This window comes from Erinaceus europaeus, chromosome X (genome assembly GCF_950295315.1).
Source record: "Erinaceus europaeus chromosome X, mEriEur2.1, whole genome shotgun sequence".
Lineage (NCBI taxonomy): Eukaryota > Metazoa > Chordata > Mammalia > Eulipotyphla > Erinaceidae > Erinaceus > Erinaceus europaeus.
In genome coordinates this window covers 123,038,580-123,063,718 of record NC_080185.1, presented here as the reverse complement: position 1 = coordinate 123,063,718, position 25,139 = coordinate 123,038,580, and the positions used below count along the sequence as shown (strand labels likewise).

General features: G+C 48.8%; 1 protein-coding gene across 4 annotated transcripts in view; it reads right to left on the bottom strand.

Annotated features, from left to right (window-relative positions):
* Positions 1–25,139, bottom strand: part of GPM6B (glycoprotein M6B) — a 137,620-nt gene that overhangs the window by 31,981 nt on the left and 80,500 nt on the right. Inside the window, exon 1 of one of the 4 annotated variants that reach the window (XM_060183035.1) lies at positions 2,791–3,131. The exons of 1 other annotated variant lie outside the window; for it this stretch is intronic. In XM_060183035.1, the coding sequence (XP_060039018.1) occupies positions 2,791–2,851 (61 nt within the window). In that variant the 5' untranslated portion in view covers positions 2,852–3,131. Of the gene's footprint in view, positions 1–2,790; positions 3,132–25,139 lie in introns of those variants that run through there. 2 more of the 4 variants (XM_060183038.1, XM_060183036.1) reach the window with 2 other exon arrangements.

Genomic DNA, 25,139 nt, shown 5'->3' with positions numbered 1-25,139 from the left:
TCTTTCGTCCTGCTGAAACACCCGGGAAGGGAGCAGCTAGAAAAGCTGAAATCAACTGATGAAGTCACCTTTCATTTCTGCCCTTAGTAAATGCTGTCCTCCTCATCTAAAGCTGGTAGTTCAGAAACCACTGGGCACTAGCCACTGAGTAAGAAACAGGCAACGCTCTGGCACTAGTGAGTGAAAACCAGTGGGAGAGAAGCTAAGATGGGGGGGGGGTCCATGCATTAAAAAAAAAACTCTGTTGGAAGTGACAAAACATATAGGATTAAATTTAGTAAATGGAATTCCTTGTTGAAAGGCTTAAAAGGAAAAAAAGAAAGGAAGGATGGAAGGAAGGAAGGAAGGAAGGAAGGAAGGAAGGAAGGAAGGAAGGAAGGAAGGAAGGAAGGAAGCAGGCCACTCGATCCGATCCACTGGGTCAAGAATTACATAATCCATTCTCTAATTATGCGACATTTTTAAAGGCTTGTTGCAATTTAAAGGTCTGTTGCCATGAAGCAAACATTTATTTGGTCCATTTAAAATGAAACTCCCAGGCACACTGGATGGGCAGGAAGGCAGCAAGGACTGCGGGAGAAGGTTCCTTGCCTGTGCGTGCCCTGAATGCAAACAGGCGGGGCGGGCCGGCTACTAGGAGCCCACAAAGATGAGGCCTGCGCAGCTGCTACCTGAACTTGCTCATATAAACAAAGATTAGCAGATACTCCAGCTTCCAAACAACGGGGGAGGGGAGGGGCACAAAGCCATCACAGCTCTGTGCACCGGACGGGAAGCACTGGGGGCACCTGGTCATTTTTTAATGACTCAAGTCACAGTGCCTGTCAATCTGGCTAATTTTTTAAAGTCACCCAGGAGTGATTTCTTGCTTCTTGTTAGGTGGCTAAAACAGGAGCTAATGCCTTTTTTTTTTTTTTTTTTAATTTGAATCTAGCGGTCAGTAGATGCATTGTTTAGAAAAAAAAAACATCAGATCCACTTTTAGAAAGTGCAGAAGTGGTGACGAGATACTTGAGTGGACAGCCAGCATTTCCCACCAGCAGCGTTTTCAGAGAACAAATGGTCTGGACCGCCAGAGGCAAACTCCATCTTAACAAAAAGTGGGCACTAGACACAGTCAGCAATTTGGAGGGGAAAATGCTGCCAACTGCGAAAGATTTCAACACAACAATACAATCCCATGGCTCTATTCCTCAAACCCCACCTCAGATGGTCACAGAAATGGGGCTCCCACTTCGATGTCAGGCTTCCTGAGAGAAATATTCCCGAGAGCCTCTCAAACTGGTACTTGATCTTTCCTGTAAATCATAATATAGGAACATATCTTAAACCAGAAAAGGCAGGGTGGCTTTCTTCTTTCCTTCCTCCCTTTCTTTCTTTCATGCTTTCTTTTTGCTGGTTATTTTCCGAGAGGTGTGGAAGGAGGGGTAAGTTTGATACAGAGAGGGAACAAAACACCAAGTTGAAAAATCAAACTGTCTCTACTTCATATCCCCTTGAACCATGCACTTAAAAATGACTCAAAAAGTAAATTCTGGGTTTTATCTATTTTACCACAATTTAAAGTGCTGAACTAGAAAGATAAGACTGCCACATCTGGGACACTGCATCATGGAGACATTGTGCAGGAAAGGCATTGCATGTAAAAACAAGCAGTACAGAACTGCAGTGGGCGGGGGGGGGCATCTTGCAGGTATAAAAATGGTTGATTGTCTGCGGGGTTTCTGTTAGTCAACCCAGCATTTTCATGTGAGAAACTCTGCCTGCTGAGGGTGACTTCAGTGGGCACTGCCCGTGGCTCCTGGCCTACACAGGAGGAGCCCAGCACAGGGTGGCTTTCAAGGCCAGAGTCACTGCAGACATAGTCTCTGTTCTCATGACTTCGTGTCATTTCTCTCTAACTTCGGAGCGACCTTCTAGCAGCGTGGGATGCTGAGCTGAGCTGATCTGGGGGTTGGGGGACCATTTGAGGTCTGTCACTACGTTGGAGAGGCCAGAGGGACTTTGACTTCTGTTTTTCGTACTGCAAGACGCTAAACTGCTCCGCAACCAGCTATTCTGTACGTCAAAAAAAAAAAAAAAAAGTGCTGTGTTCTCAGGTTCCTTTTGAGAAAGGGCCTTTTTACCCCACCAAACCTCCAATGTCATGGACAGCAGAAGAAGACACCCCCACCAAAAAAAAAAAAAAAAAAGCAGCCTCCCTCCCAGCAGTGCTAAGCTGATGTCTTCCCTTTGTTAAATTCCATCAGTAAAGAAATGCTCCATGTCATGGCCAGAGCCCAATACACTGGAAAGCCGTTGATTCCCATCAGAACATTAGCAACTATCTAAATCACAGCCGCCGTTGATTCCCATCAGAACATTAGCAACTATCTAAATCACAGCCTCAGCAGCCAAGCCAGAGCACCGTGCCATGCGTGTCCCTACGGAGGCAGCAGCAAACAATGCATTCGGTGGGCCTGGAACATGACATGCAGAACCCGGGACCCCAGTTCTGACTTGTGTTATCTTTCTATTCCCCGGGGCCAGCTGCCCAAGGTGACAGGCTGCAGATATCCTGCTCTGGAATCAGGGAGGGTGGACCCATTAGGAACTGGGTTCCCAGAGGCTGCTCGCTTGGTTAACACCAGCCCTGGGGCGGGGGGAACCTCCCGGAAAGCCAGACCAGGCCCCCAAGGTTGGCTCCAGGGCTCTCTGTCAAGAGACACAAAAACTGGGCTAAGCCCCCGCCCTCTCGGGAAGTGCCCCCAGTGAAAAGCTTGAAATGGCTCTTGTCAGAGCGCTGGGTACCTTTTCTCTCTGGCCTTTGTTCGGTATTTTCCTCGGCTGCAGTTTCCATGGTGGGTTTCATCCCCTCCACCAAAAATGCTGTGCCCCCGCTCCTCCTCCGGCACACCCGGGCTCTTCCTCTGCTCCCCTCTGGCTTATTCACGCCGCCTGATTGAGCACAAGTTTCAGGCGTCGGCCCCCACTGCCTACTGGCCCATCACAACAGCTGCCAGGGAGCAGGCAGCCATACGTCACCGAGGATCCCAGTTATAAAACAGCCTCTCTGTGCAGGGCAAGGGTGCCTCAACGCAGCGGGGGCTCCAGGGGGCTGAGCCTGCGCCCCCACCGCTCCGCCTCCCGCCTCCCGCTCCCTGGCTCCCTCGCTCTCCTACGCGCTCACTCTCCACTTGCTGAGCTCTCTGAATGCTAATTAATCCTCTCAGGAAAGGGCAGATTGGTGACATCAGAGGAGGGGCCTTGGAGGTGCGCAAGAGGAGAGCCCCCTCCCACCACGTGACCAGGATCATCACCACTGTGCATGTGGCCCCCAGCGGGAGGGGAGAGGCCAACTGGCCTTCCTTCTGGGGACCCCGCCTGGGGCAGCCCACTGTGCTCTCTTTCCTTCATCTGCCACCCACCTCAACCCAGCAAGATGCAGCCAAAGGGCTCACCCACTGCATCTATTTCAGCTGCTTTCTCTGACATCTGCCTTTCACACAATCTCTACATCAACTGGTTTCCCGTATATCAGACAGGGGAGAAGCCCCACGCCGCTTTATTTGCTTCCTTTCCTATTTCTCTTCCACACAGTCTCTGGATAGATCAATTGAAAATATATATATATATACTTAGAGACACAACGTATGTAAGACGGAAGAAAACCCCAAGGTGGATAAACTGATAGCAGTATCAAAATTCAGTATTAGAAGCTTTTCCTGGTCTGCAGCTAAACAGAGCAGGGGGAGGGAGAGGGAGAGAGGAGCCTTAGCTCAAGCCAAATTCGTAGCAAGGCACCATCTTCATCTCAGCCTTGTAGGGATCCAGGCACTGCTAGCACAAGCTCGAAGCCCGTTCCAGCACATGGCCTGTGGCTGGGAACTATTTGTCAACCAGCAGCACTCCTTCTTCCTCTTTCTTTTTTAGAGGCTTGCTCTTTTTCTTATTTAATTTGACATGGCAGAGAAATTGAGAGAGGAGGGGAGGGGAGGGGAGGGGAGGGAGGGGCAATAGAGAAGAGTGGGGACTGGAGGCTTGAACCTAGATCCTTGTGCATGGTAATATGTGGGCTCAGCTACATGTACCACCAGCCAGCCTGAGGTGCCCTTTCCTGAACCTATTTTTAATCATTTGACGAGGCCACACACCTCCACTGGCCCTACTGAAACCACTTCTCCAATCTCCAGTCACATATTCAAGAGTCACCAGCAACCACAGCAAGAACAGAGGGTGCTATTTGGTTGGCCTAAGCACCCAAATCTTAGCAGCCAACAGAGGCAACTTGTAAATTGGCTCCCAAGCCACAAGAGTTTGTTGCTCAGCTCTGTCAACACACACACACACACACACACACACACACACACACACACGCACGCACGCACGCGCGCGGTCTCAACTCCAAGGACTGGTCTTTCACTGCATTCCTCTTAGCTACATCTCACAACCTTGTCCATTCAAAACCTTAGACCTGGTTAAACCAGGAAAGATCTTAGAAACCAGGACAGCCCGTTTTAACATTTCCCTTGCAATTGCCCACTTGACCCTTCCCACTAGAAGACCGTAGCTGCACCACTCCTGTCCCCCATGTGACAGAAAAAGACTCTCGTGGGCTGTGGGGAAAGCCACCCAGCTGGACAGTCGTCTGTTTTGCATAAAGACTGTTTATGTCCATGAAGACAGAATGATGGTGGCTGGTGCTGGGTGACAGGCGAGTTCTCACTCCCCCTCTGCAGTTCAAGTGAGAATGCAAAGTGAAACAAAATCCACTTCTGTGAAGGAGAGGACAATTGTGATTAGTGATGCCGTTGCTTCCTAAAATACAGCTGGCAAAAATCAGCCCACTATATATACAACTGTCAGAATATGGTATTTCTGGCCTAAGAAACACTGAAGAGTGTTCCTTTTGTCTTCTTTTATTCATTTATATATGACAGAGAGGGAGAAAGCACTCTTCAGTTTGGGCTTATTGAGGTGCCAGGAATTGAGCCTGGGACCTCTAAATCTTAGACATACAGATCCTGTGCTCACACCTTAAGCTATCTCCCTGGGTTAAGAATATTCTTAGTAGGGCACCAAAGTAAAAATCTCTGGGTTGAGGGCGAGGGCGAAGTTCGGCTTCACTGGGGGTGCGGGGAGGATGGGATGGGACACAGTCTTTTGGTGGTGGGAATGGTGTTTATACACACTCCTATTAATTTTTAGTCATGCAAATCACTATTTAATTAATATGAGAGGGGAAAAATTGATTGAATGTCTCAAACTTTTTAATGCACAGGCCATAGGCTGAGTCTTTGATATGTTAACTTTCCTAAAAGCTTAGATCAGGGAGAACAGAAGCAACCAGTGGCACAGCTATATACAAATAATGTCAAAGGACATAAATTATGGTGATGTTGTGTATGATACAGCAAATCCTAACATAGGGATTTTTCAAAGTTAACCCAATTGCCAAATAATATGATTATAGCAATAACTATATTGCCTTCTTAAACCTGAAGACAGAAGGACCCTCCTGCTTCCTCTCTAGAGCCTATATTTCCCCCAGTCGTGGAACCTCCAGGGTGGGGCTCACCTTCCTGCATGCTTCCCTTAAACTCATACCAAATGATATTGCATCCGCTGATCCCAACCTAATCAACACAACAAGTACCACCTCAGCAAGCTTCACTTCAAACTGTGTCCAGAGATGTCAGGCGTGGAATGTCAACCCTTCAGCCTCATTACTCAGGTGAGACCTTTCCTTTCACAGGATTCTCTAATTCCATTCCAGGTGGTTCACTTCCTAACAAAGTCCCAAAACCTAGATAAAGACCAGGTGTCATGAGATAGAGCATATGTTCACATGTATCCATAAACTAGGGCAAATATATACCTGAAAGCAAGAGTAAACAATAATCTGCAGTGAGTCAGTATAAAGTTCCTAATGAAATAGTGTCTACTTAGACTTAGATGCCCTCCTCACCTACTTCCTATTACACTTCCCTCACTCACTCCAAAGCTAACCTTAGCAAAGCAAGGACTGCAAAAGCTGAATAAGGGCAAGAGACTGGCACACCTTAAGGATGACTCTCTGGTCACTATTAGGCCACGCCATCAGCTGGGGCCCTATTCAGGGAGTCCTGAGATTCCCCAACAGACATGATGGGCCTAGACCTCGAATAAGTCCCTCTCTCCATTGTTACTGGTCATTCCTATCAGGAAAAACACAATAGGCCCCTCTTTGTGGGCCCCCATAGGACCTCGCCCTCAATGTGGACCAACAATGGTAGAGAATGTTCCATCCTCCGAAGGGAGGCTGGACAACATACTCTATTTTCACCTGAGGGAGATGGTTCCTGAAATTGGGGCAGCTTGGAACGTTCCTACTCATGACCACAGAGTGTGAGCTCAGATCTACAGGGATGCAGAGGTCACATAGGCTCCTAAGCTGAATATGGGCCCCAGATCAGATCAAATCAATGGGGTTTATAGTCAACAATATTCATACACCTTTCCCATATTTGGGAGTTACTCTCTTCCCTGATCCAGCTTTCTGGTCCTTTTTCTAGCCATGACATCATCTCCCCAGAAAATTACTTGAATCCACCTGCATATCAGATTTCAGGCTCAGGGGAAGCAAACAAGCAAACAAACAAAAAAACTAGTATAGTCACAGGCCCTTTAGAATAGAACTGGCTATCTACAAAACGGAGAACCCCCCCCCCCTTCATCTGCACTACTCCAGCCTTTAGGTTCATGATTAGTTAACAACTTATTTAGCTTTATATGTTAACTCTCTTTTCAACCACCAGGTTCCAGATGCTAGCATGATGCCATCCAGACTTCCTTGGACAGACAACCCCACCAATGTGTCCTGGAGCCCCATTAGCACAGAACCTCACCCCACTAGGGAAAGAGAGAGGCAGGTTGGGGATATGGATCGACCTATCAACACCCATGTTCAGCGGGGAAGCAATTACAGAAGCAGACCTCCCACCTTCTGCATCCCATAATGACCCTGGGTCCATACTCCTGAAGGGGTAAAGAACAGGAAAGCTGGGAGTCGGGCAGAAGCGCAGTGGGTTAAGCACAGGTGGCACAAAGCACAAGGACTGGCGTAAGTTCCCGGTTCGCGCCCCCGGCCCCCCACCTGCAGGGGAGTCACTTCACAAGCAGTGAAGAAGGTCTGCAGGTGTCTCATTTTCTTTCCCCCTCTGTCTTCCCCTCCTCTCTCCATTTCTCTTTGTCCTATCCAACAACGACAACAACAGAAGCTATAATAACTACAACAATAAACAAGGGCAACAAAAAGAGAAAATAAACTAAAAAAAGTTTTTTATACTTGTCTTAGTCACAGCTTCATTTCCTTTTCACCAGGACGATCGTGCATAGTGACTCTAGAAGTTCCCATTGTTCCATTTTATGAACCATCTCAAAACTTCATTGATGTTCACCATTTGAATAAGGACCGTGATGGAAGAATTATCCACAGAAAGAAAGTAAACAGTAAAATTTTACAGTATTTCTGTGATATATAGCCATTTGGGGCCAGAAAAAAATGCATGCTGGAGAGCCACTAAGAGTTACAGCTTTGGGGCCAGGTGGTGGTACATGGCACAGCTCACATATTATCAAGCGCAAATACCAGGGTTCAAATTCCCAGCCCCCACTCGCAGGGGAAACCTCACAGTCAGTGAAGCAGTGCTGCAAATGTCTCTCTCTGTACCTCCCCCCCTTCTGTCTCTATCAGAAAAAGAAAAGGCCCCTGGGAGCATTAGATTTGTTGTGCAGGCATGAAGCCCCAGTGACAAGACTGGTGGCAGAGAGAGGGAGGAGGGAGGGGGAGGAAGGAAGAAGGGCAGGAAAGAAAAAAAAGAAAAGAAAATGGGGGGGCTGGGCAGTAGCGCAGTGGGATAAGCGCACATAGTGCAAGGTCAAGGACTAGTGTAAGGATCCTGGTTCGAGCCCCCGCCCCCCCCCACCTACAGAGGGGTTGCCTCACATGCACTGAAACAGGTCTTCAGGTGTCTTATCTTTCTCTCCCCCATATGTTTTCCACATCTCTCTTGATTTCTCTCTGTCCTATCCAATAACAACAACAGCAATAACAATAACAACAAAGGCAACAAAAATGGGGGGGGGAATGGCCTCCAGGAGCAGTGGATTCATAGTGCAGGCACTGAGCCCCAGCGATAACCCTGGAGGCAAAAAAAAAAAAAAAAAAAAAAAACAATGAAAAATAAATAAGAGGGAAGGAAATGGCCACTTGGAATGATGGAGTCATTGTGTAAGTACAGATAAACCTGGCAGCAAAAACGAGTAGCTGTGTCTACCAGAACTGAGGCTCATTCACTCACTTATTGTGTTGGGGAGTATGCCAGCTCCCCCCGGGCTTCTGTCTCTAATCCTGCCTGTATAGGGATTGGTTTGATCCCACTCAAAGCTGCGGTCTATTTACATAAATCACTTTTACATTGACATAAAGCACCACCTTCCCTCCAGGGCATTGGTGGTTCAGTGGTAGAATTCTCGCCTGCTCCGCCCCCTCTCCTTGTCACACCCTGATTTTCCACCACCCCCTTTCCGCTCCACCCTCTCTATGTCACATCCTGTTTCCACCCTACTTGGACAAGAGTATAAATATAACTGCTCTTCTGATTAAAGACACTTGGAAATTGCTTTCCGGCTCCGAGAGTTCCAGAGTGTATCTCCTGCGAAGTTAGTGCGGCACGAGTTCCTGATCCCTCTCCCACGCAGCAGCCTAGATCCGCTCCAGTTGAGTTCTCTCCAACCCAGAGAGCACTAGCTCGGGAAGAAGCACCCTCAGGCTCTCCCGGCATTATTGCTTCTCTCTCCCCCCCTTGGAAAATAAATCGTATAAAGGGCAGAAATGTTTGTCTGCTTTGTTCTGCACAATGTCACCAGCTTCAAGAACCATCCCCAGCACAGAGCAGAAACAATCATGTCTCAAATGAGTGGTGTACAAACTGAGAGCTTCAGGGAACCGTACAGACTTCAAGCGCACTGAGATTAGGATGGAAGGAAGCCTTACATAAGAAGGGGAAACACCAAGTCTCAAGGGAGGGGAAAGACTAAGAGGAGAAAATGCAAAAAGTAGGGAGCAGGGTCAGCGTGGGCTGGAGAATGCTCCAGGATGAGGGACAGGCAGGTGACTTGAGCGCTCTCACAGGAGGGGAAGCTTTATGTGCAGTCGAGTGGTGCTGTGGTGTCTGTCTCTTCCTGCCTTTCACTGTCTCGCTAAAGAAAAAAAGAGAAAAAAGCACCTGGGAATGGTGGACTCTCACAAGCATCTATTCCATTAATGGTGTTTCAAAGTTTATCCTGTCTGTAACAACCAGTCACACCACTGCTTTAAATCTATCTTCTCTTCCTAAGTTTCTCTGCTATACTGTGATATCCCATCAGCCAATGGAGCACAGCACTGCCTGCCCCCTTGCGATCATTTAGAAAGCTCTGAAAACCCCTTCAGGCTCTGATCTGTGGTGGGGAAGAGAGCTTTAGAAATCTGTCCCCCCCCCCCCCGGGGATTTCAGTATGCAGTGGGGACACACCAAATGTGTGTTTTAATAACTCCATATCACAGGCTTCTGGGTGTGGGTGTGTGTGTGCGTGTGCGCGTGCACGGGCACTGAACCAGGGCCTCATGCATGCAAAACATGCACTCTGCCTCTGAGGAACATCCCTAGTGCAATTAGAGCTATTTTATGAGAATCACAGAGGATGAATGGATGGATGGATGGAAGGATGGCTGGCTGGGTAGATCAGGAGATTGGAGTGGCCAGGGTGACTACTTGACCAAGTGGGGTCAGAAATGAAAAACAGGGCATGAATGGGGGGGGAAGGGATCTGGCCTCAATTGTGTGACTTCTCTTGGTTTTCCCCACAGAGAACCCATGGGATATCAGGAGGTTTGGTCTCTGCAGGCAGCCCTAACAAAGATTACAAACTGGGTAGTTTTAAACAACAGAAATGACATCCTCACCATTTCAAAGCCACAAGTCCAATCTGGAAAGTGTTGGCAGAGCATAAGAAGGAAGAGAGAAGAGGAGGGGAGGGGAGGGGAGGGGAGGGGAGAGGGGAGAGGGGAGAGGGGAGAGGGGAGAGGGGGGAGGGGAGAGGGGAGAGGGGAGAGGGGAGAGGGGGGAGGGGAGGGGAGGGGAGAGGGGAGAGGGGAGGGGAGGGGAAGGGAGAGGAGAGGAGAGGAGAGGAGAGGAGAGGAGAGGAGAGGAGAGGAGAGGAGAGGAGAGGAGAGGAGAGGAGAGAGAAGCAGAAAACTATAGGATGAGCCTATCAGACTAAGGCTACAGATAATGTGAAAGGTTTCATATCTGGTAACTCAAGGTAGAGTAAGGAGACCCCATGATCCCATCTGGGGCCTGGAGAGGTGGCTCAGAGGTGGAGCGCCTGTCTTGTTCATGAGGCCTCAGGTTCCATCCACAGCACTACACAGAAGCGAGGACACACTAAAGAAGAACATTTTGTGTGGTGGAGAAAGGCTTTCTCTCCCTCCCTGTCCCATAAAGGATGAAAATGACATAGTTGGCAATGCAGACAGTGGTTGGGCTAGGACAGGAGACTATGGGCTGAGGTGCTGAGGTAAAGCCCCTGCTTAGGATGACGAACAGCCCAGCCCAGCCCAGCCATGTCCCTCCAGTTGAGTCCCATGATGACCCAACAGGCAGAGGAACAGAATAGCTGAGATCTACCAACACACAGCTCGACAAGAGTGTTCAGAACTGACTCCCTGACAGTGCAATGCCCGCCCTGGCTGCTTCCGGGAAACAGCCAGGCCCCAGGCCTGGAATTCATGAGCTTGCAGACGCAGATCCTGAGGAAGCCTGTCTGCTCGGGTCAGCCGCTGCGGGGCCTGGCTGGCAGCAGAAGGGCCAGCCAGAAGAGGTGAACAGATGATTTCAGTTAGTCTACTGCCGATGAGAAGCCACGCTCTAAAAAGATTCCCCCACACTTCTAAAAACAGTCACACTTATTCAAATACGATCCTTTGCTCAACTGCCTCTTCTGTTTCTTTTCTGGAATGGAAACTAGCTAGAGTCGAGTGCAGGCGCATGAGTCCTTGCTCCACAGTAACAGTCAGGGGGCTTTGGAAGGTGGGAGTCAGGGAAACAGCCCTACCAGGGCAGACCCCAAATCCTCTAGTGTGAGAGACGAGACCCAATGGAGAGCTGGTCCTAGCCACCTCACAGAGATCTACCGGTGGTCTCTGACATCATGCAGTCACACGTGGTTACATACCAACTCTTCAGGCCAGGGAGACACAGACTCAGAGGGGACGGCAGGACCTGAGCACCCCCCTCTGGAGGGGTTCTGGAGAACCTCCCAACACCTGCTGGTTGCACACATTCAGACCTATGACCTGAGCCACACAAAATGGGAAAGTCTGATTTTGCTGGAGACTCTTAAGCTTCTGTTCAACTTAAACAACATGAAGAACAAGAGCCTAAAAGAACATTGCAGGCTGGACAACACATCTGTTAGGGACAGCACTGTGAAGGCACAGATGCTGGAACTCGCCCACCCAAAGATCTGTGCACACCTATGTTCATAGCAGCACAACCTGTGACAGCTTAAACTTGGAGACAACCCAGATGGCCAACAGCAGATGAGTGGCTGAGAAAGTCATGGTCTATATACACAATGGACTACTACTCAGCTGTTTAAAATGAGGAAGCCATCTCCTTTGCAGTATCTTGGACAGAACTTGAAAGTGTCCTGTTGAGTGAAATAAGCCAGAAAGAGAAGGGCTGACATAGACTCTCATCCATACATGGAACTCAGGAAGCAGGGACAGTAAGGGAAAACATAAGACAAAGCTTGGCAAGCACCAAAGCAAAGGACTCTGGGAAGGGAAGGGGAGGGGATGAAGGGGTGCTGGGGTCCTCGTGCCTGATGGTGGAAAGGGACTGAGGTTAGGGGAGAGAGTGTCTTGCAGACACCTATCATGGGAAGAGGATATATATATATATATATATATATATATATATATATATATATATATATAATGGGAAGAGGATACACACACACATCCTTAAATCTCTACTACAGAGAGAGGATCTCTGACCATTGAAAAAAAACAGTTTGGAAGAGAGCTTTCCAACAGATGACTTGTGCCTTCTAGAATCCAGCATATGACCTTAAGGTAAGTTACAGGGACCTGCTTACTTTTCCTGTCTACAAAGCTAAGACTGATATGACTGTAACTAGAGCTAAGTGATTTCTGCATCAACTGCATCCAAACTCTTGTGCCCCTTCGACAGGTTTCCTTCTACCGGTCAGGAGCTCTGTCATCACTGGCACTTTATCTGGGGTTGCCTGGCCTGGGCTGTGGTCTTGGCTTCCTTCTGCATCTCCTAAAGCTCAGCACTTGCTGAAGGCAGGCCTGGTATGGCTGAGGACAAGCCTCCAGCCCGGGCGCTCACACCCTTAGCTTCTCAAGACACACGGTCACACTATCAGTGGCCCACTAGACTGCTAAAAACAACCTGGCCAGTTTTTGTTTTTGCAGACTTTATTTTTTACTTATTTACTTTGGAGAGACAGAGAAACTTAGAGGGAAATGGGGAGACAGGGCGAGAGAAAAAGACACCTGCAGTTCTGCTTCACCACTCATGAAGCTTCCTCCTGCAGGTGGGGACCAGGGGCTTGAACTCCAGTCCTTGCACACTGTAATATGTGTGCTTAACCAGGAATGCCACCACCTGCCCCCAGCCTTGCATTTTGAAGATGAACACACATCAGGTGCATGTCACTGTCTCTGTTCCCTACTCCCCCCGACCCCCACTGCCGTCCCTGTCATTTTCCCCAGATGTGGGGGGAGAGACACAGCACAGTGCAGCAGGTCACCCCCTGGCTTCCAAATGCTGTGTTGAGGCTGTGCTTTCAATCCATGAATGAAGGTCACTTAGTCATCTACACGGGTGGATTCAGAACAGGCTAGTGTGCTCTCAGAGGAAGCCTCCCAGCCTGTGTCACTGAGGCTCTCCCAGGGCAAGCTTCCCACCTCCACCTGACCAGCTGCACACTGCAGATGAAGCCAGTGTCAACCTAGAAATCTCTTCACACAAACTCCAAGGACAAGGATTTTGTTCCATCCCTTCTCCAACTCCCCAGCCTCACGAAAAAGAAATGCCACGTGCACACGGAATTCTAACGCAGGAGGGACGTTTGAAACCATCTAGCTTCTCTCTCATGTTCCAGGTGCCATCGAAAAAGACAGGTGTGATGACTCAGGTCTCTTGCCGCCCAGCCAGACATGCTCTTCATTTTGCCTGATGCCTAGTTATCAAAGTAAGTATTCGATCAGGATAAGATGCCAACTCCGCAAAGCGTACGCTAGACAGGGCTCTTCCTTCCGAAAATCCACATCACAGCTTTGCGAAAACCACGTTCAAGTCTTTCTGCTAAGTACCTTTTAAAAGCAAAGTGGGATGAGGGCCAGGCAGGGCACCATGGGAAAGACAACATAAATCTCTGGAAATCAATGCTTGTTAATGTCAATCTATCTTTTTAATGAAAAGCCACCGATCAGCCTGCCATTGGATTAAGTGAGCGAATGCATGCCATGGGCCTGTGCACAAGAGCTGGGAACACTCAAGGAAATGTAGCTGTTATGATTACTACTCAAGGCCGGAGTGGGGCTTGAAATGCTTTTGCACAAAGGCAATGGAGCCCCAGGATGGAGCTTGTCCCAGCTGGGGCGTAACAGATGGACAAGGGTCACCGGACGCAGGGCTCCTGGCGAGGCAAGGAGGATGTGCGGTGGTCAGCTCCCAGGCCAAGAGCCCACTCGGGAGTCAGAGCACAGAGCCGGGAGTGCCGGTGGCTCGGCACCACATATGTGTGCTTTGTGAACACAGGTGACCACCTTCACGCTTTCAGTGGCAAGAAATCTGGACTTCTCAAGCCAAAGTGGACCACACCCAAGCATGAGGTTTCACAGCTGAGAGAGGCAGCTCTGGGTGGTGGCAGACCTGGTTGAGCGCACACATTTCAGTGCACAAGGACCCAGGTTCGAGACCCCACTCCTCTCCTGCAGGGGAAAAGTTAAATGAATTGTGAAGCTGGGCTGCAGGTTTCTCTCCTTCTCTATCTCCTTCCTCTCTCAATTTATCTGACTCTATCCCAAATAAACAAATAAATGAAGCATTGAAGGAACCCCAGTTGCTCTTCTGTTGCCAGAAGAGAAATGCTCACTCGTGTCGGCGATGACACAGGTAAGGACACTCTGCAGTGGGGAACCGTTTTTCCCCCTCCTGGAACTAGACGAGTGGTAGCTGTTTGCTTTGCTTTTTAATGCCTGGCCCTCGAGCTTGGCAACAGAGAAACCGCACATAGCACCGTGATGGAAAATGAACTCCAATGTATTTGTAAGATTTAAACATGTGTCTCTCTTAACTTACCACCCCAAATATTAGCAAGACCTCATCAGAGGGGTCATCCCTGGGGTGCTCTTTCTGCAGTTTCACAGGGGAGCGTGACAGGTCATTTGTCACATTCACGCCAAAGAGTCGATTGGTCGATATCATAAATATCCAGTGTATTTACTGCTTTAGAGAGGCAATTTGATTACTTTCACTAATTCCTGCTGACCGCTAAGCAGTTGGAAGAAATGAGGTATGAATTTCAAACTCGTGAAGCCCATACTTGTGGAGAAAGAGCAATGATTTCATGGCTTAAAATAGTAAGTTCACCTAGCATTGTGAAAACTGTGTGTATTCACTTCACTATCCCTCTTCCCAATCTAGAACCTCTGCTTAAAATGGCCAGTCTTGAACTTCTCAGCCAGAACACTTCCACACCCATTTCTCTGCCCCCCCCTTCCAGTTATCTCCTCCTTGCTCCAGTAAACACCTAGGAGACGCAGAGTCAGAAACACATGGACACCCAAGAAGACAGTGCGCCTTCCTTTCAGGTAGCTGAGATTTACTGCCAGGATCACTTAAAGCCCGTCTCAGTCCTCTACCGCTGAAGAACCTAGTACAAGGCTTCAACATCAAACCAAACACTCACCTTACCATGTGTGGGGTCCTGGGTTCAAGCCTCAGCACTGCATGGGAGCACTGTGGGTGGTGGAGCAGCACTGTGGTGTCTGCTTCTCCTACTCTCTCTTCAATCATGAAAAAATGGCCTCAGGGAGGCTGCATGCCACATCAAGAAGGGGGAGGAGTGGAGGTGGCCTTGCACTGACTTCTCACTGGCAGCAAAGGGAGGGAAGTGCTCACGCCTCCTCCACTATAGAGCTGACGCGGTTTAGAGCCACCTGGCTGAAAGGGAGCCAAAGGTTAAGAGGACATAGCCAAACAGCTACAGTGTTGGATGCTAAATGCATGTTAGTGTAGATAAATGACAGTCACCTCCATGTGGTGTTGTTTTCAAGACTGACTGATTGATATGGGGGAGAGGGAACACCAAAGCGTCATTCCCACATAGGCACTGGCAGGACTCAAACTCAGGACTGCATGCTTGCACAACCTCCAAGGCTGCTACATGTGCCCTTTTAATTTTTTTTAAAGATAGAAATGGAGGAGTCAACACAACAACTGCCACCTCAACATGCTTCAGCTCAGACTGTGTCCAGAGACTTCCCGTGTGGAATGACAACCCTTCAGCTTCATTACTCAGGTGAGACCTTTCTTTCATAGTATACTCTCATTCCATCCCAGGTGGTTCACTTTCTAACAAAGTCCCAAAACCTAGATATACACCAGTTTCTGTGAGAGAGAGCATATGTTCACATGTATCCGTAAACTACTGCAAAATATATACCTGAAAGCAGAAGTACACTAGAGTTTGCAGTGAGTACCCCCCCCTAACACTTCCTCTCCACTAGTCCAAGCTTTGGGTCCACGATTGCTCAACAATTTGTTTGGCTTTGTATGTTAACTCTCTTTTCAGTCACCAGGTTCCAGATGTCATCAGGATGCCGCCTAGGCTTCCCTGGACTGAAGACCCCACCAATGTGCCCTGGAGCTCCGCTTCCCCAGAGACCCACCCTACTAGGGAAAGAGAGAGGCAGACTGGGAGTATGGATCGACCAGTCAACACCCATGTTCAGCGGGGAAGCAATTACAGAAGCCAGACCTTCTACCTTCTGCAACCCACAACGACCCTGGGTGCATACTCCCAGAGGGATAGAGAATGGGAAAGCTATCAGGGGAAGGGGTGGGATATGGAGATCGGGTGGTGGGAATTGTGTGGAGTTGTACCCCTCCTACCCTATGGTTTTGTTAATTTATCCATTCTTAAATAAAAAAAAAAAGAAATGGAGGAGTGTTGGTATACTTCTAAATTCTGCTTCTAAGACCCCTTCTGTTTCATTGGCTTAATCCCCCCTGCTTAACACTGTATTCCATTTACATAGCCACTGTTAACTAAGCACTGCCCTGCCTCCAGGGCATTGGTTTAATCCTCACTGTTTTGCACACTTTTTCCTTCTCCCCACCCCCTATCCTACGTACATCCTCTTCAGACCTGACACTTCTGCCTCAGGATATATAAGAACAGGATTGTGATTAGAGATAGCTTAGATTGCACTGCGTTCCACATGAATAAAGACTGAACTGCGTACCACTCAGCCATGAGTCCCTGGTCATCTCTCTCTCCCGCCCGCGAAGCTAGCCCGGCAGAGGAGCAGAGGGGTTAGGTGGTGGTGTACCTGGTTGAGCGCACATGTTACAGTGCACAAGGACCTGGGTTTGAGCCCCCTGTCCCCACCTGCAGGGGGAAAGCTTTGTGAGTGGTGAAGCAGTGCTGCAGGTGTCTCTCTGTCTCTCTCCCTCTCTATCACCCCTTTCCCTCTCAATTTCTGGCTGCCTCTATCCAATAAATAAATAAATAAATAAAATTAAAAATAATAAAAAATTTAAAAGAGAGAGAGAGAGAAGATACCATAGCACTGAAGCTTCCGTCAGTGTGTTAGGGGCTGAGTTGGAACCTGTGTGGAGCACACGGCCAAGCACTGTCCTGCCCAAGGAGCCAGTCCTGCATATGCCCTTTCGAAAGCCCTCCTCGTACAAGACTGTCCAGGGCCAGCAACCCGGCCCACCGTGCGCCCGAGCCCCACGGGTCTGGCAAGGCCTCTGTGTTCCACTGGGCCCAGCACAAGGGGCAGCATGTCTCGCTCTCCAGGTCTGCTCAGCTCCCACACTCACACAGCATTCACATCTCCCCAGCGAAAAGAGCAGGTGCATGGCCGCTGCTTGGCACCAAGCTACCCGGCAAGGAGATGGATGGGTTTCCAGCTCCTTGGACATCTGAGCAGAGCAGCGCTTCCGGGCACGCCAGGCTGACTCAGAGACACACAAGATGCTACTCAGAACAGCAGGGACTCCAGACTCCCCAGCACTGAGATCCCATGCCACCTGTTGAGATTGAACAAAGGAGCAAACAAACGTGTGTGACAACCAGCGCTTTGTGACCCCTGCCACCAGCCACAGCTGGCACTTGAAGCGGCTAAGATAGGTGGCTGATTTGTTTCTCCGATGTCCTTTTTGTGACCAGTTGTGGGTTTAATTGGGAACAATATAATGCCTGTGATTTAGACTGATTTTTGGTTTTGCCTTGCTACCAGGGTTGCCTTGGGGCTCAGTGTCTGCACAGCCCCTCTGCTCCCAGTGGCCACTCTTTTTTCTTTCTGTTTTTGACGGAGGGTCAAAGACAGAGAGAGAAAAAGAGAGAGAGACAGAGAGAGGAGGAGACACCTGTAGCACTGGTGTCTTCCATGCTTTCGAAGCTTCCCTCTGCAGGTGGAGACCAGGGACTGTGATTTCGGTGTTAATAAAGTGCTTGAAATCAGAAAAGGTATGCGTCCATTCAGACAAAATGGATGGAACTGGAGGTGATGATGCTTGGCAGGATGAGGAAAGAGAGGAAAGACAACTACCAGGCAGCTTCACTCCTATGTGGAACCCAGAGATCGGCTGCACATGAACTTGCAAAAAACCCCAAAGCCAGAAACAAGCAAACTATTTCTAAGACCAGTGAGAACTCTGGTGGTGATCTTCGGGAGGTGTGGGTGGGGGACACAGAACTTTGGTGGTGGGTGTGGTGTTATCTTACAATCTTGTAACCCACTATTGATCACAAATTAAAAAAAAAAAAAAGCGGGAGAGAATAAATAAAACACAGCCCTGTACTCTGAGGCCCATCTCCTCTCTGAGGAGCCAGCCCTCTCATTCTATGAGTAACTGTGCTTACTAATGCTGCAATGAACTCTTTGCTTCAAAAAACAAACAAACCAAGTGCTCGAGTAATACCAGTGAACAGAACCCAGAATTAATTATTTTAGCAGTGCCAGAGATGAGCCCAGGGTGCTGAGCATATTTGACACAGCCGAGCCCCCTCCCTGGAACAGTGGTTACTCTCTTTTTCTCTACGGCAAGGGAGAGAGAGATGGCACAGGACTGACTGCTCCACCAAGCGCAGGGTTGCCCTGGTGCTGTCCACGCCGCCCCTCCCACCACCACGTGGAGCTAGGGGTTGAACCCAGGGCTTCCTGCATGGTGAGGTATGATCTCCACCCACGGAGCCATCTTCTCAGGCTCCCAGATCTCACTTTAAAGCAGAGACAAACTTGCAGTTGGCCCCTCTGGACCTTTTCTTTGGGGAAGGTTCTGTCCAGGGGGCCGGGCAGTGGTGCACCTGGTTGAACACACACTGCATTCATGCCCCTGGTTCCCACCTGCAGGGGGAAACTGCAGGTACTTATCTCTCTTTTTTTTCTTCCCTAACTTGTCTCTCTCTCTCTATCCAAAAATCAATAAAAATATTTAAACATTTAAAAAAAATTTAAAAAGTTAAAAAAAGATTCTGTCCAAGTCCTCTCCCCATTTTTTAATGGGGTCAGTTTTCTGTCTTGTTTTGTTTTGCTGAGTTTAGTGAGCTCTCTATATCACATTCACATTCTAGCTGCCAGCAGTGGGATGAATTTCATTGTACACATCAATTATGAAGAATACACAACAAACACATAACAACAAGAAAAATACAAATGGCTTATAAGTCATGTGAGATTTCATTTTGGAACTCTGCCTGCAGGTCTTTAAGGCTGCTTGGTAATGCGTGCACTGTTCGTCAGTTATAAAACCCACACACTGAAAACGAAAAAGATACTGAGCTCAAATGTGCCCACAAGGAACTCAATCAGCAAGCTTTTCCTGCATTAAAATCAGCCACCAGGGTAGGAAGTAAAGTGAGGTCCTTCCCCATTGTTGAATGTGGGGGTCTACACCCCCTCCAAAGGAACCCTGATACACTGTGGGTGGGACTGCGAACTGGTGCAGCCCCTGTGGAATAGTACGAGGAATCTCTACACAACAACAACAAAATGGAAAGACCTTACAGTCCAGCAATAATACTCTTACACACATTTCCAAAGGACAAGAAAACAGTAACTCAAAGGGACATATGCATCCACATGTTCACAGCTGTACTATTCACAACAGCTGAAGAGTGGAAACAGCCTAAATATTCATCAACAGATGGCTGGATAAATTAGTTCTAGGATATGTAGTCAATGGAATACTATGGAATACTACACTGTGGTTAAAAATGATGAGAATGTATCATTTGGGAGGAAACAGATGGGACTGGAGGCGATTGCGCTAAGTGAAATAAGATTTAACATTGTTAAATCACTGATAAGAAAGAAAACCAAACAACAAGGGTTACAAAAAGGGAACAAAACAGCCTCTAGGAGCAGTGGATTCATAGTGCAAGCACCGAACCCCAGCAATAACCTTGGAGGCAAATAATAAAAGAAAAGAAAACAGAAAAGAAAACCAGCCTCCATTTGCTCTCTGATGGTCAGCCACTTATGCATTCAAGGTGAGTGCCACACCCCAAGTTTTCTGGGGGCCCTTGGAAACACCCCTGTGGCTTGTCCCCTCCCCCAGTCAGCCCCTTGCTGAGCGCCCCCATCTATCACTGTTGCCCTTTCCCAGGCAAGTGCAGTTCCTGCCTGTGTCCCGGGCTGAAAGGTGGCTCTTTTGCAAGGGTGACAAGCCCATGAGAATCCTTCAGTGTGGGCCTGCTGGCAGCCCTGGGGGAGGGGGCTTCACGGTGAGCAGAGCGGGCCCCCTATTCAGGCCTCAATGAGGAGCCTGAGCCCTCTTTATCATCTTTCATATCTCAGCTATGACAGGCCGCCCAGAGCTTGGGGGCAATGAGCTTCCTATTAGCATATCTCTCCCCTTTTGCACAATAGAGGCTTTTAAGCTTCTGCTTTTTAAAAGCAGGGGGAAGCGAGGAGAAGGGAAAAAGCGGGCTGCTCTTAGCAACAGTGTCAGAAATGTAGCCATTTGCTCCTCTCCAGGGGCTGGCCTGGTATTTCTCCCCTCCAAAGGCCTGAAAAGCTTACTAGAAAATATTTATTTAAAAACAGTATTATTTATTGGGCAGCTTTTGTGTGATCAACATCCTTTTTTCATTAATTTGCAATTAAATTGGTTTGATTCCAGAAGGAAAACCAGAAATCATTCGGAGCCTCTGAACTCTTCCTCCAGTCTGGCCACAGATGGAGAAACTGACAAAACGCAGGAATGTTACATGGATGAGAGGCGCCTTGGGGACAGCTCTGCCAGGTGCGAGCGGTTCCACTCTCCCGGAATAAAGGGGAAAGTGGACTGCAGGCCAGCCGAATGCTGCAGCCACTTCTGGTCACTTTTCTTCCATGGGCTCTGTCCCCTGTTGCCTTTATCCTAGCTAAAGGACAATCCTACAGCTGCAACAGGAGGCGGCTGGCAAAGTAGAGCGGGCCATTTTAAAGGTCAGAAAAACAATCTAGTCACAAGCCAAGGCCGACAGACGTGAAATGCTTTGTACCGCCTGCCACTAAATATTAATTTTCCCAAAGACCTGGTCTCCATCTGAAGCGGAGAGATGAGACGAAGATCGCTCTGGCTCAGTATGAGTTCTTCCCAGGGGGCTCCGAGCCCTTTAACAGTGAGCGACTCAAGTGCACAGGGCACACTTAAAAGGCCACCCTTCTTCATGCAATGGAGCTCAGTATTCCCCCCGGCACCCTGGAAGGGCAGGACAGAGGGTGGACCACGGGGCCATCTGCTCTGCTTCCCAGCGGGCGACAACAGGAACCCCCTGCCTCCTCACACATGCAGACTCCCCCCCCCCAGGCTCCGTCCCCATCTGTGTGCAAATGCCAGCCAGCAGCCCCCCTCTCTCTCCTCTAGTTGCCCCCAGGCCCTGTCCCCATGCCCAGGCCTTGCTCTCTCTTGTTCTTACTCCCGTGTCCACTTCCTGGCTCAAGGTAGACAGTGGCAATGGCTGACCGGCTGTCCATCCATCTGGGCACAATCCCATAGACCAAGGCTCATCTGTCCCAACCTGACACCCTCGTGGAGTCATTCCCCATCTACGGTGACCTCTCTGTCCACTCCACCAGCCCGGCTATCAAAGACCCACTAAGGACACAAAGGCCAGCCATATCCAGAGTCAGCTAAGCCCCACAGGCCCCTCCCTCCCGCCTTGCCTCTGCTTCCTGGGTCACTTCCCTTCCCTTCTGGCTTCTGCTTGGTCTGATTTCAATTCATTATCAAGGCACAACTTAAAGGTTCCAGTGTATGAGAAACCCTCTTACTGCTTTGGTTCTCAGCAACCTCAAGCCTCTGTCCCTCCAAAGAGTTCTTGTGCTTAGGTCTCACAACCACTAGCACCCCCAACAAAAACAAAAACTTGGGGGCCCAGTGGTGGTGTTTCTGGTTGAGCACACATTACAATGCACAAGGACCCGGGCTTGAGCCCCTGCTCCCCACCTGCAGGGGAAAGCTTTGCAAGTGGTGAAGCAGGGCTGCAGGCCTCTCTCTCTCTCTCTCTCTCTCTCTCTCTCTCTCTCTCTCCCCTCACCTTCTCGATTTCTGGCTGTCTCTCCAATAAATAAAGATAATTTAAAAATTAAAAAAAAACTTGGCCACCTGATGGGACAGGGGTCATCTATTCTCTGGCATCAAGCCACTCACTCAATGTAGGCTGAGAAACTGTAGGCACATTCACTGAGCAGTCACTGACTGCAGTGGTGCGCTTTGACAAATAACAGAATACCACTGTTTTTATCCACAAGAAATAAAAACAAACCACATACAACCACTTCTTTCAAAAAGATACATTTGACAGGTGAACAGCACTTTGTTCCCAGGGAGGGAGCGCCAGGGAGGGAGCGCTTGATGGCGCAGGCTGCGAAGCTGCTTCAGGTTTAACAGACCACTCTGGTTGGGCTCAAGACAGAAAGAACCACGATGTGGTTTTCATTTCCCACCTACAGTCTGGGAAGCCCCCGGGTCAGGATGACCTTGAAGGTGGACAGGAGGCTCATCCATCTGTCAGCAGCAATTGTTGTGCTGACCTGATTAAATAACAACTACATCCACCCTCGAAAAGATCTGTCCAAACAGAGCAGCCCTGGACACACAATGGCAGTAATTGGTGATGCAGATTCCCCTCATTAGGCGATGGGCGAGTCAGTGGGCAGAGCACACACTACTGTTATTAACATGCCCTCAGCCGCTTTCTTTCTCTGGCCATGATGTGTGATTAAGCCCAGGCCCTTGAACAGCAGCAGCTACCTGGAGACAACACCCACACAGTGAATATCGGACCCGTTACAATGCACCATGCACCTGAGTGCACGCCTGCCCTTCCACGTGTGCAAACGCTATGGTTGCCAACAATCATCACGATCTGATTCTAAATACTGGGCTCACCTCTAAAACGAGCTCTGATCCTATTTGCGGCAATCAAAAAGCCCATTTCTCCCCATCCTTCACCATCTGATTCGGGGTCTAAGCAAGCAACCACTCAGCTACTACCTCTTGTCACTAACTTCCTCCAACTGACTCCCTTCGCTGACACAGATGTCCCTTTTCTGGGATAGGGCGGATAGAAAGGGAGAGAGAGTGGGGAAGGAGAGGGAGCGACTGAGCCCCAAGGGCATGAAGCTTCCTGCAATGCTGTGGAGGCCAGACTTGAACCTGTGTCGCACACACGGCAGAGCAGCACACTTAGCCTGCTTCCCAGTGTGCTTTTTCACCAGCCCTCACATACGTTCTCACCAAGCATCTATGCTGGAATGTAGAGCAATGTTTCCTTTCTTGACTCATGATGCTATCTTACGGTGCGATGTATAAGCTTAGAAGCATTCGAGTTACCATTGTGTAATTCGGCTCTGAAGATCGAAGTACACATTTTCAGGGGTATTTGTCCTAGTTGATTTGTCCCAGTTATATGCTCAGGAGTAGAAGCCAGGTCTGTACAGTGACTCCACACTGGACATTTGAGGAACTGCCTGCTGTTTTCCAGTGTACCTCCTCCCAGCCCCCGTGGTGGGTGAGGGCTTCCATTTGTACTTGCCCACCTCGACACTTGCCATGGACTGTCCTTCTGATGTTAGCCACCCCAGTGATTGGAGGTGACAGCTGACTGTGGTTTTGATTTGTATTTGAACCTCTCTTTGTGTGCTTATTGTCCACTTGTATAACTTTTCTGGGAAAATGCCTGTTAAATCCTTTTTATCTTCATCCACCTGAGCTTTGCACCTGCACAATTCCACCACTCCAGGTGAACTCTTACCTTTCCTTTTAATTTCAGACAGACGGAGAGAGATGGTGGTCTGCTTTCTGATTCACAGATGGTGGTTCTCACGTGGCACAAGGGCTTGCCAAGCTATTATGGCTTTGTTGTTGTTGTTGTTTTCTTTTTTTTATATATATATTTATTTTATTTATTTTTTCCCTTTTGTTGCCCTTGTTGTTTTATTGTTGTAGTTATTATTGTTGTTGTTGTTGTTGGATAGGACAGACAGAAATGGAGAGAGGGAGGGGAAGACAGAGAGGAGGAGAGAAAGATAGACACCTGCAGACCTGCTTCACCGCCTGTGAAGCGACTCCCCTGCAGGTGGGGAGCCGGGGTTCGAACCGGGATCCTTATACCGGTCTTTGTGCTTTGCGCCACCTGCACTTAGCCTGCTGTACTACAGCCTGACTCCCTGTTGTTGTTTTCTTTTAGAAGTACCCCTAAATCATACAAGCTTTGATTTTTTTTCTTAGTGATTTGCAAAGTAATGGGGGTATACTCCCATGCCATTCCCATCACCAGAGCTCTGTGTCCCCATTCCTTCCACTGGAAGCTACAGCAGTTCTCCCAAGGTCACAAATACGGGTTGACTATTTCTGTAATGATCTCTCTATATATTTCTCCAATTTTTCCTATGATCCTGCCTTCTCTCCTATTTTAAGTGACACCTGTGCCTTTAAAAAATTTTTTTAAATTATTATTTATAAAAAGGAAACACTGACAAAACCATAGGATAAGAGGGGTACAAGTCCACACAGTTCCTACCACCAGAACTTCGTATCCCATCCCCTCCCCTGATAGCTTTCCCATTCTTTATCCCTCTGGGAGTATGGACCTCTGGCTTCTGTAATTGCTTCCCTGCTGAACATAGGCGTTGACAGGTCGATCCATACTCCCAGCCCGCCTCTCTCTTTCCCTAGTGGGGCGGGGCTCTGGGGAATCGGAGCTCCAGGACACATTGGTGGGGTTGTCTATCCAGGGAAGTCTGGTTGGCATCATGCTAGCATCTGGAACCCAGCTACCTGTACCTTTTACTACCTCCGAATGTCTTTCCTTTATTCCTCTACCCTCTCTGGGTCCTGACAGAACTGGGTTTTAGAGCCCTCTAGTCATCTTCCCCTAACATTTCTCCCCCTCTGGGAGTAAGCTGATTTTTCAAATACTTAAAAAAGATGTCTGATGTCCTTACTTTTATGAGAGACCAGGGCACAGCTCAGTTCTTACACCAGGGAAAGAACCATCTGCCTGTCCAAGGACGCCTTTTGAAAAGGCACTGTCCCTTTCTTGGGGATGGTGGGGAACGATACACACTCCAGACCCAAGTGCTTTCCAAACACCGTCTCACTGGATAACAGCCTTCTAGAGCTGAGTCTGAGAGGAGAGGGGCAAGACAAACATTCGGTCCTCAGAAGCACCTTTGTTGTAAATCAACGGACCGACCACAGATGTCAGGTCAGTGCTCAGCCCTTGCCCTGTGGGCCACATGTCCTTATGCCAGCACCACACTGCTGTGATTACTGTGGCTTTGTAGCTTGAGCTGGTTTCCAGGCCCACAT